The following is an 11793-nucleotide window of genomic DNA, read 5'->3' on the forward strand; positions in this document are numbered from 1 at the left end:
TTCAATACCTTTTTGAGGATTTGGAGTTGAGACTTTATTCTTTGGTGATTTTTCAATATTGTTTGTGTTGTAAATTTTGGAAAGAACGATATGGTTTGGTGCACACACATAAAACTCTTGAATTACAACTTTGATAGTTTTAAATAGCATTTTCTAAATTCTCACTAAAAATTTTGTTAAATGATTTTGCATAATTTAGTTCACTAATTCATCTTTGTAATAATTTTATCTGCTTGAATTGCTAGGGACTAGCAATAAGCTAGTTGGGGGTTGTGATTTGTGGTAAAAAATGCACATTTGTTGATTTTAATTGTCAAAATAAATTAAGTTTTAATTAATATTTTCAGGGAATTAATATGATTTATTTTATAAATGAAAATATTTAATTATGATTTAATTTATTGTTATTTTGTAGGAATTAAAGATGCATTTTGTCAAAAAGAAAAGAAAGATGAAAGAAAGAAATAAAATTGAAGAAAGGAGGAAAAGTTGGCATTTTTGCAACATGAAGTCCAAAATTTGGCCCAAAAGACCCCACGCCCAATCCACCTCTTCTCTCCTTCCACCTGCAGCGCCAAGTGGCGTCTTCTCCCACGCGACACGCGTCCAACAATACATTGCTTTTCCTCCAACGTGACCAGCCTTCTTCAGCCTCTTGACCCGCATGCAACCGTGACCCTCCAGAAGCACCTCTTACTAGCCTTTCCCAGCAGGTCCAACTTCCCAAGCCCAATGTGAAGCACCTCTCACCAGCCTTTTCCAGCAGGCCCAACTCCCCAAGTCGTAGCCCAACCTCCAGCAGCCCTCTCCCTTCAACTCCCCTGTTGACGTGGCACGTTTTCATTGGCTGGAAATGGGTCAAAACCCATTTCTGCCACCAGCCACCTTCAACCTATATTTTGTGGGTATTGGGCATTGCAAAATTGTCATTTTGAGCTTTAAAGCTCATCTTTTTTTGTGTTTTTGAAAAAGAGTATTTTGACCATGCACCAAAATAACTAGATTAATATTTATAATAAGATTTAATTTTTCAAAATCATATTTTATTATTAATATTTCAGATTTATTTTGTAAACCCCATTTTGTTTTTTAATTTCTTTTTAGTCATTTTCTCCCTCTATAAATATGGACTCTCATTTCACATTTTGTATGTAATTTTTAGGTAGCAAACCTCTACCAAATTTTAGTCTCATTTCTCATATTTTCTCTATAGAATTTCATGAGAATGTCTAGCATAATAGGCTAACCTTCTTAGGAAGGTTAGGATGATCCTATATGTACTATGACTTTGTTTGGTATTTTTGATTCACAATGTGCTTAAATTTTATATATTTGAGTGATTTATTTTCTTTCATCTTGTTATCTATATTTATGTTTACTAATAGTATATAGATTTTGTCAAGCACTTTCTATGTATTATCAAATTAGTGAAAATAATATAGATGGTATTTTTATCATTTTCTCCATCTCATTCATATATATTTACTTTTGCTAAAATCTATATAGAATTAGTCATGCTCTTTCTTTGTATTTTATAAATAGTAAAAGTAATATTTGTGTTAAGTTTTATGTCCAATCTTTTATTGCATTATTACCAATGGTATAATGTCATTTTTAGATTTCTCATAAGATATATCTCATCTTTCCATGGTAAGGAATAATAATCACTTGAATACATTTTTGTAAAATATATTTGTGCTTCAATGTTAAATCTTCCAAATGAATAGTTGTGATGTGAACTTCTCATTTGTGTAATTTTTGTGAATCAAAGATCCAAATAAATAAGTATGCGTATTGGTGACTCTTGATCATTCCTACTTGTTACCTATTATTACATCACACTTTATTCTATCTTTATTTCTAATATTTAAATCTCCAAAACAACAAAAAAATATCACTTGTTCGATTTTCTTCATATTATTTATATCTAACATTTATTTATTTATTAACTTGTTTCTTTACCTCCTTGTGGAATCGACTGCTCATCTATACTATGACTACCGCTAAGTGGAAGTCACGTTTGGACGTTAAACACCCATAAGTTTTTACTCCAAGATTCCTAAAAAATTACTTTGGTCTTGATCTCTACAAATGGTTTCCTCTTAGGGAGGAGCTCGGCTGTTGGTAGTGCTCAGATCTCTACCCATGGTGCTCTTAGTGGTGCTGTGAGGTGAGTTGAGTGAGAGAGAGTGAACAAAGAGAGAGAGAGAGAGAGAGAGAGAGAGAGAGAGAGGTGGGGAAACGAGAAGAAGGTAGGGGAATTGTGAGAGGGGCATTTTGGGAAGTGTAAAAAATTTTGGCATTATTTTGAAATGATTAAAGAGTCTAGTATATTTTTGACTTAATACCCGTCATTGAGCATAAAAACTCAAATTTCCCTTCTATTTTAACATTGGAAAATGAAGAATTCAAACTTGAGGCCTGAAATGTGTAGTACTATCAGTTTATGTCTGTGACCACATGACACTTAAATTCTCAAGTAATGAATGTTACCATATATTTAGAATAAATATATATACATATTTTTATCTTATTTAATTTTTTAATAGTAAAAATCAAGTAGTGTGCTTTACTGGTAAAACAAAATTACATGTTGTTGAATTAGATTCTAGATCAATGGTTAAGACTCTCACCAATAGATTCTTAAATTTAAATAAATTAAGATAGTTTGTTTCCAATATATGTTAGACATTTTGTCAATAAGTTTGCACATAATTTAGTTGTGCTTACTCTTTCGATGGACATTCTGTCAATATATGTTAGACATTCTGTCAATAAGTTTGCACATAATTTAGTTGTGCTTACTCTTTCGATGGACAAGAAACTTGTTTAGTTAGAAGAGTTTCCACGTGATGTCATTAACTATAATTATCTTCAATGAATTTTTTATTGGCACACAAATTAAAAAAAAAAACATATACGATGTGTTTGCTTATAGGATTGAGTAATGGAAATGAGTAGTGGCAGCAAAATGGGTCAAACAAAATAACATGACTTGAAACTTATACGAAATAAATGGGGTTGGATTTTTCTTAATTGGGTTTGGGTCATTTTCAAGTTGACATGCCTCACCTGTTTATAAAATTGGTTATTTTGGGTTGACTAGCCTAACTAAAAAATAACATGATAAATTACATATTTAAAATTACACACTTATATTTATTGCATTTAAAATATATTAAATTAAATGAGTCATAAACATGTTAAATGGGCAATAAATGTGTCATAAATGGGTTGTAAACGTATTAAATGTGTCGTGAACAAGTTAATGTATTGATAAGTTGACTCAAATTAAACATGATCATTTTATAAATGGGTTACACGAGTTGTGTCGAGTCAACCCATTTATAAATAAGTTGGGTTTTAGTTAAACATTTGCATGTAATACATGAGTCTCGATACGAACACGTGAACACGAATTGCCACTCCTAAAAAAGAGTATTGGTATGATTATCCCTCTTTACTTACTTAAATTTATTCGGAATGAGAATAAAATATGAGATTTTCATACACATTTGGAACTAATAAATGAGATTTGAAATTCTAGAGAGTTGGAGGATTACTATTCACGTTGCCTCTTTAATTATACATTGACAATTTTGTCCTTATTTTAAAAGTTAAAATGGGATAAAATTATAAATTTAAAATTATATTAAAATCTTAATTAATCAAAATATGAATATGTTAACAAATTCACTAATTATATTGAATCTAGGGTTTATACATTTTTAGACCATGTGTTTTGCCTCATTACCTGTTTGGACTCTGTGTTTTGATAAATTATTTTTTGGACTTTGTGTTTTGTAAAATGATTCAAATAGGCCCCTAAACCTGATTTTGATGAACAAAAAATTGAATATAACAACACAATTTTTAGGCAGAATGACTGTATTTTTGTTCTGAGTTGTTAGTTTGATGAATTATTTGTGATTTTAGTTAAAAAAAACTTTTATCGAAATCGGGTTTAGGGTTCAATTTGAACTATTTTAGAAAACACAGGGTCCAAAAAATAATTTGTCAAAACACAGGGTCCAAACAAGTAATGAGACAAAATACAGGGTCTAAAAACCTATAAACTCTAGAATCTATACACTAAATAATGTCATATTCCCTTAAGAATTCCCAAAAAATTTAATACATGAGAAAGCGGTAACAACATGAATTCTCCTTCCCAAAGCTTTCACCAACATGCAAAACTATCAAATCGAATCACCACGACCTTCGTCCACAGCTTCACCGACACCCTAGTGATCTTCTTCATTTTTTTTTTAGTTTTTGAAATTGCTTTGGGATGTAGTTTTTCTTTTTCTAGATTTTATGTGTGTATGTATATATATTCACCTTCTGTGATCTTCCATCCTTGACAATCTTCTTCTTCAATATTTTTTTTCCAATTCTAGTTAAGTAACTAGCTACCCACACATTCCGAAATGCATATATGTGTTTAATTTATGGGTAACCAGATACCATGCAATTTGAAACCAAGAAAAATGATAATTGATGTGGTAGTAACGAGTTACTACCTTCAAAATAGTTTTTTTTCCTACTGATGTAGTAGTTACTGGTATCAAACTAAGAATGTGAAGATCAAAGAAGACAAAGAAGAAGAAGAAGATCAGAGAAGAATAATGAGGAAGATGAAAGAGCGAACAAGAAGAAGATTGAAGGAGGAGGAAAATAAACAATACAATAATAATTATAAAATATATATAACATATATGTGGAATTACAATTTACAAAATTATAGTTTTTTTTTTCTTTCAAAAACTTATTTTCTGACTTTTTTTTAAAGAATTTTCAAGTATATGGATTTTGTTTCTCATATTTTTGTATAAAAATTACTTTATGTCATAATTTTACTCTTAATTAAGTTTACTTAAGATCCTATTTTTTCCTATTTGTATCACTTGAATCCTTTTTTATTTTTATTTTGGTCACATGTCTTCACGTTCACAATCGAGCTGGACCCCATCATCACCACGATCACCAGTGCTAATGCAACCAACCAACCAACCAACCACCATCACTCTTGTTTTTTTTTTTTTAATTATATGTAGCTTTTCTTCAGTCTCTTACTATTTAGGTAGTTGTTTTTTCAAACACCAAAAAAATATTCCAATAATATGTGAAGAAACTTGTTGAGAATTTATGTAGATATTCATGCAAACATATTATATGTATGATGAGAATAAAGACAACTCTAAGATCACACTAGTAAGACCATGTATCTGTTTTGATATAGTGGATTATCTTCCACTTATACTCTTGCATGTAGAGAAATGAAGATATAAAACGATGATACATATTCAGATATTGCCTTTCTTTGTCTCCTTCTCTATTTCTTTCTCTCTCATTGATTCACTTTGACAAGAACTTAAAAAAAAAGGTTAACTTTCAGACAGAATCTGGGGACCAGAGGTTAATATTAGTAGGGACATTCAACGTCTCCCAGTGGGAGACGTTGCACGTGGCATGTCTCCCAGTGGGAGACATTGGATGTCCAGGCTTCCAACGTCTCCTACTGGGAGACGTGCCACATGTCCCTCGTGTCCCAGTGGTAGACATTGGATGTCTCCACAGATACGTGTTTAGACCCCCAATTTTCAACGTCTCCCTGCACTTTTAATGTCTTACAATTTTAGTAATTAATAAAAATTTTCAATGTCTCCTAACATAAAACATTTAAAATCCCTCATAATTTTTAATGTCTTACACCATTGATGTAAGACATTGTAGGGAGTTATTGAATGTCAAAATTGTTGTAGTGACAGTGGTTAGCATAAAGTAAACTTAAATAACTAAGGTGTTACAATAAATGGAAATGGGGGATGTATTTGATCCAAAACAAAAACTGGGAATTCAAATGATACAGCTAGAAAAAAAAAGGACCCAAGTGCTATAAACTCTTTAAATTAGGAGGTTATTTTAATGTTTTTTATTTGATTATTTTTATATTATTTTGATTATACAATATTTGTTTAGTGTTTTAAAAAAGGAACTTGATCTATTTATTACTTTTTTGTTGTTTAATATTTATTTTTCATAATTTAATGTTATAATTTAAAATCACAAACACATTTTTAGCTTCATCTCTTCAACCTTTCTTCTCTTTGACGTCTTCTTTCTCTTCCTCTTTCATCAAACTTTTTTTGGAGAGAGCCTCCTATTCAGTCGCCTCACCTTCCACTCAAATTATTTCATTATTTATTATCATTTTTTTTTATTATTGTGCTTATTTTTTTACTATTTTTTAAAAAAATCAATTTTTTGTTCTAGCTTTTTCTTATACATTTTTTTGTCCCGAGGACCATGTCACATGATGGTGCTCTAAGTCTCACTACAAGACCGTCTCCTCTTTTATCACTTCCTTCGAGTTTGTGAGGACCTTCTTCCGACCCAGGAGAACAGTAGCCAGGTGTCAAGCAGAGTGACCCTAGACCACAGATAGCTTACTGACACCCACTGTGCACATGGATCGTGATGTCGACGCCGTACAAGCGATAAAATGGCTATTCCACATTATCGTCTGACATAGGAAAACGTGCAACAATCGCCCTGACAGTGTCAGAGACATTTCCCCCAACGACAAGGTGGACTGACATTCCCTTCTTAGGGCCCACAAAGATACGTTGGAGCCCACCAATCCATATAAAACAAAGAATGTACATTTATCATGTAATAACTCCTCCATTAACAAAGAATTATTGTAACTAGCTCCAAGTAATGAGCTTAATTGCTGAGCAACCTATGAATAGGGCTAGGGCACACTATAAATGATCCCAATTTTACTTTCAGAGTGAACACCAAATTCACACATGACCTTTTAAATTATAAAATATTTTGTGTTCTACAGCCTGGTCACCCATGGGGATGGTGATAACTCTAGGAATTAGAGTTATTTTTATGCGCTTAAACTTGTAATTTTATCAAGAAAGAGTGGGTTAAAGTGTTTTGTAGAGTCTTTATCTTTGTTTTGACAAATATTAAAATATAATCAAATAATATTATATACTAGTATTTTGTCGGAAAAATATATCCTAAAGTGTGAAATTCTTATTTTGGTAGGTGGTGGTGGAATTTTAGTCATTTGGAAAGAGATTTAAGTGTTAAATGGTTTCAGCAGGAGGGAATGCTGCAGCATTTCAGTAGCATGACGTACTGCCAGCCAGCCTATTTGGATGACCCACGTGGACACCACTTGCCAGCTCACTTTGGGGATTATTTAAACTGGGCTGCTTGGTAAAGAGAAGTGCTTATTGGGCTTTCTTTGGCCTTGGACCCATTTATGGTAAAGAGGACAAAAAGACAAAAAAGGAATTAAAGGAGGAGAGGCCCACGTGACATTAGAGGAAAGGAAGTGACCTAGACCAAGGGGTATCATCTTTTCCAATTGGGGATACACAGCTGAAGACAGAAAAAAGAAACCCAGTCGCCTGTGCAAGAAAATATCTCCATTTTGGGCAGCCATTAAAGGAGGAAAGAAGGGAAGAGAGAGAGGATTGGAAGGAAGAAGACAAAAAGAGAAGGGTTATTAGGGGGATCCTTACTAATCTTGGCTTGTTTTTCTTCTCTTTCTATCTTGGAACTTAATTATTTCTTGCATTTATTTTGATTATGGATGATTACCAACTGGGTTATTTTGTGTTTAAAGTTATGAATTAACTCTCTTAAAGTTAGGGTAATTAAGGAACCTTGTTATGCAATTGTGAACTTTGCTATTGCTACTTAATGTTAATTGAAGTTTATTCATTCAAGTAATTTCCATGCTTAATATTTACTATTGCTTGATCACCTTTAGTAAATGAGTGAAACAATTAAGATTGCTGAAAATGATTTTAATTATTAGACAAAAGACTTGAATGGTGCATGATTAAATTCTTGGATTTTAATTTTGTGAGGGTATAGACATATATCTTTGCCTTGCATAATCTAATAGAATTGGTGCTTGATAGGAATTTCTCGAAATTAAATTAACTTAGACATAAGTAATTTAATTAGAGAGTTAAACCCATTTGATTTCGACAGAAACTTGGGGACTTGATGAGAATTCTGGATTAATAAACTGTCAGGAATGCCGCAGCATTTTCATAGCAAACATGGGGAATTAATTATCCTAGCTTACCATTTCATTATCAACTGATTTTCCTAGTGCATCCCATTAATTTAGACTTTAAATTCAGCTGTTAGTTATTTTCAATTGCATAAAAAAAAAATCAACTTCCAATTTAATTTGCGTTTGGTTCTTTTATTTTTAATCATTTTGCTAAACTTTAATTTCACAACTTTAGCTTAAAAACAATCATTGTGGATATGATATTGGGTTCTTATCACCTTATTACTTGTTGATAGTATACACTTGCACTTAGTATCTATTTTGCACAACAGATGGCAATGCGACAGTTCTTACTACCCATAATACCATGAAGCCTCCAAGATCCGACGACCCTCACATACGTTGCCTAAAACCCAAGAGAACTTAAGTTGTGCAAGTTCTTAGCATCCTAATACAAGTCACTCGTAGACTAGGGTTAATTCATAACAAGAATCACACAAAAATTTGTATTCAATCTTATTTTCTTTAAGGTTTATTTAATTATTTTTTAGCAAAAATCTAGTCACCAGTCCATATTGTTGTAAAATAACCTTAAAAAAAAGCCATAAATTTGAAAAAATCCCAAAGGAAAAACTATAGTAAATGTAACTCTCTTTCTTGGGCTGTATTCTGATTGATCATTGATTCGATTTATGTTGGGCTTAGATTCAGCCCAACATCACATGATAACACATAGCTTGGATTGGGCTCCAACATTTGGGGACCCAAAAGTAAAGTGATGGAACTCCCGCTACTTTTTATAACTGCGCAACTCCCGCTACTTTTCATCACTGTGCAACTACGGCTACTCTTTCATGGCGTCCTGAGCTGTTTTCAGTGGAAAGTGAAGAACTCAAGTTAAGCTAGGTGGGCACTCCACTCTCATTTCAGCTCCATGAACTCTCGCGATCTCACCCTACTCTCTTCGGCTACCATTTTCGGTGCCTTAGCTTCTGCACTCGCTTGCCGCTTCTTCTTCTTCAACCATTCTAAGCAATCTCACCGAATCAATTCCTCTGATAAAGTTGTCGTTCCAAGAAATTTCTCTTCCCAGAGCCCTTTTGATCCCTCAAAACGAAAAGGGTAACTGAAAAGACTCTCAAATTTAATTATTCTCACTCTGCTGTTTTGGATATTGCTAGGGTTTAGGAATTAACCAGAAGTATTATTATTATTTGTTAACATAGGTTTTCGGTTTGCAGATATTTGTGTTGGGATGATTATTTCATGGCAATTGCATTCTTATCAGCTGAAAGATCCAAAGATCCCAACAGGCAGGTCATGATTAGTTCTAATGCGTATTAGTGATATTTTAAATCATGATTATTGACCATTATGCTTCAATTTGAGTCTGGTGTGGGGATTTGGTCAGTTTGAATTGAAATTGACTTTTTTTTTTCTTTTTTCATTTTTGTAATGTTTCTGTATAGGTTGGAGCATGCTTGGTGACTCAAAATGGTGTAATTCTTGGTGAGTCTCTACCTCATAGAAAATAAACCATACATTCAATTCCACATCGGGAACATTATTTTTCTTTACCTGGCATGAACGATTGTTCTTTTCATACCATTTGATATAATTTATAAACTTTGAATCAAGAAATACCGAGAATAAACTACATTTTGGTGTCACATTTATGCATTTATTTATTTATAATTTTACCGACCATCACACTTTTGAAGCTCAACCATGAAGTTGAGTACGAGACTTTAATAATGGATTCATGTAAGCATTTATGTTTATCCCTTTTCCTGTGGCATAGTTCATTAAGACATAAGTTTTGTACTATGTTAGATGAGTACTATATTTAAAAAAAAATTAATTAGAGTTATTGAGTGCTCCTCTGGGAGTCTTTTATCCAATATAGCAATTATTGATATTGTATTTTCATAAAGATTGTTCACTATCATGCTGTATTCTTTCATCAGGCATTGGTTACAACGGTTTTCCTAGAGGTTGTTCGGATGACAAGCTCCCTTGGGCGAAGGTTGGTGTTCTTGTACTTATTTTTTTATTTTGATTGGTGTGCTATGATATCGTGTACACCTGTTTTGTTTTGTATGTTGCAGAAATCTAGAAGTGGGGATCCTTTAGAGACGAAGTATCCGTAAGTCCATGTCTTCATTAGCTTTGTTTTCACGCGTACACCTGCATTAGTTTTCCGTTCCTCGTTTAAAGTTCTTTGCTGTTGGTTGTAATTATCTGATTGTCTTTTTCTAGTTTTGTCTGTCATGCTGAAGTCAATGCTATCCTAAACACAAATCATGCGTCAGCTGCTGGACAGGTTGGTTCTTGTCACGCTTAACTTCTAGTTCTACCACAGAACATGTTAACTTTGGTATTCTGCATTTTTTTTCATATTATACTCATCTTTCCCACTAATAAAAAAGGAAAGAAGAAGAAAAAGGAAACAAGGAAAGAAAAGTTCATTTGCTTAGATATTTGTCCATTTTGTGACTGAAGATGTATTTTATCTCTAATCTCTGCAGAAGCTTTACGTAACCATGTTCCCTTGCAATGAGTGCGCCAAGATAATCATTCAGGTTTATCTTTTTTCATCTCTCTTCTAGTGTTGAATCTTTTTTAATTTGAATTTGAGCTCTACATCACTTGGTCTCTAAATACGTTTTTCAAACTTGATGTAGATCTGTACCAGAAAAAACGTTATATTTTTATACATTTCTAATTTTATTGTTTCTTGCAGTCAGGTGTCTCTGAAGTGATATATTTTGTCGAGAAAAGGTTAAATGATGTAAATGTTGCATATCTTGCTTCTCACAGACTACTATCAATGGCTGGTGTTAAAGTAAGCATCGTTTCGATTCTTAAACTGACATTCAAATTCTTGCCACCTCAATGAATCGAGTATTTTGTCGTCTCCATAAAACTACCCTCAATAGTTGAATATTATTCACACCGTGCACCTTATCTTTCTAAATGTGGTTTGTTTTGGTTAGTGTGCCAGATGTGTCTAGCATATCTTGAAAACGACTATGTAATCATGTGATGTGTTATGTTATGTTACAGTTCTGTAAACCTCTATCTGCTCTAATTTTTCATTTTTTACAATACACAAGATATTCATGTTTCATTTGGATTATGTCACTTCTGGCCTATTATCAATTTTATGTACCCTATATTTTTCTCTTGAAGGTTAGGAAGCATCAACCACAAATGAACCAGATTTTACTCAAGTTTGATGAGCCCTAGAGTCTATATTTTGATTCCTAGATCAAGACTGGTAATCATTTTCATTCATGCTTCTATATTCTCCTTAAATCATTCAAGCAAAGCTTGTTGCTCGCTGTAACTATAATGTTTCTCATATGTGAAAGAATTCAAGATCAGATTTTATCCGAGCTAGATGTACAATAATCCATATTATTGCATTACTTTTGCATGTTATATGTTAAACCTTGATGAAACCTTTGGATGAAGTCAAGACTGAGGGAACGATTTGAATAATTTATAGCGTGTAGTGCATTCTTTAATTTTGATGAAACAAATAATTGCTCTGGTGTTACATCATCACCATAGCCAAGGTCCAAGGACTTTAACGAACTTATGATTCAAGAAAAAGCTTAAGCTAGAGAAATCTCAAAATAGATAAACAGGTGATGATAATATTACTCTCAATCTCCTTGACAAAGTCTTGCTACAAAGTTCAAGTTTCAACCATGAAACTCCCTGTCCTTATTATT

At 32.7% G+C, this 11793-nt stretch overlaps 1 protein-coding gene across 1 annotated transcript; it reads left to right on the top strand.

Moving 5' to 3' along the window:
* The first annotated feature begins 8855 nt into the window (after positions 1 to 8855).
* On the top strand, positions 8856 to 11529 carry LOC133828845 (uncharacterized). Its single transcript, XM_062258930.1, has 9 exons — positions 8856 to 9175; positions 9295 to 9370; positions 9523 to 9562; positions 10021 to 10079; positions 10162 to 10199; positions 10313 to 10376; positions 10582 to 10635; positions 10797 to 10898; positions 11246 to 11529. Exons 1-9 carry the CDS (start codon positions 8988 to 8990, stop codon positions 11300 to 11302), a joined length of 678 nt encoding a protein of 225 aa, XP_062114914.1. The 5' UTR covers positions 8856 to 8987; the 3' UTR covers positions 11303 to 11529.
* The last annotated feature ends 264 nt before the right edge of the window (positions 11530 to 11793 follow it).

Source organism: Humulus lupulus, chromosome 4, assembly GCF_963169125.1.
Source record: "Humulus lupulus chromosome 4, drHumLupu1.1, whole genome shotgun sequence".
Taxonomy (NCBI): domain Eukaryota; kingdom Viridiplantae; phylum Streptophyta; class Magnoliopsida; order Rosales; family Cannabaceae; genus Humulus; species Humulus lupulus.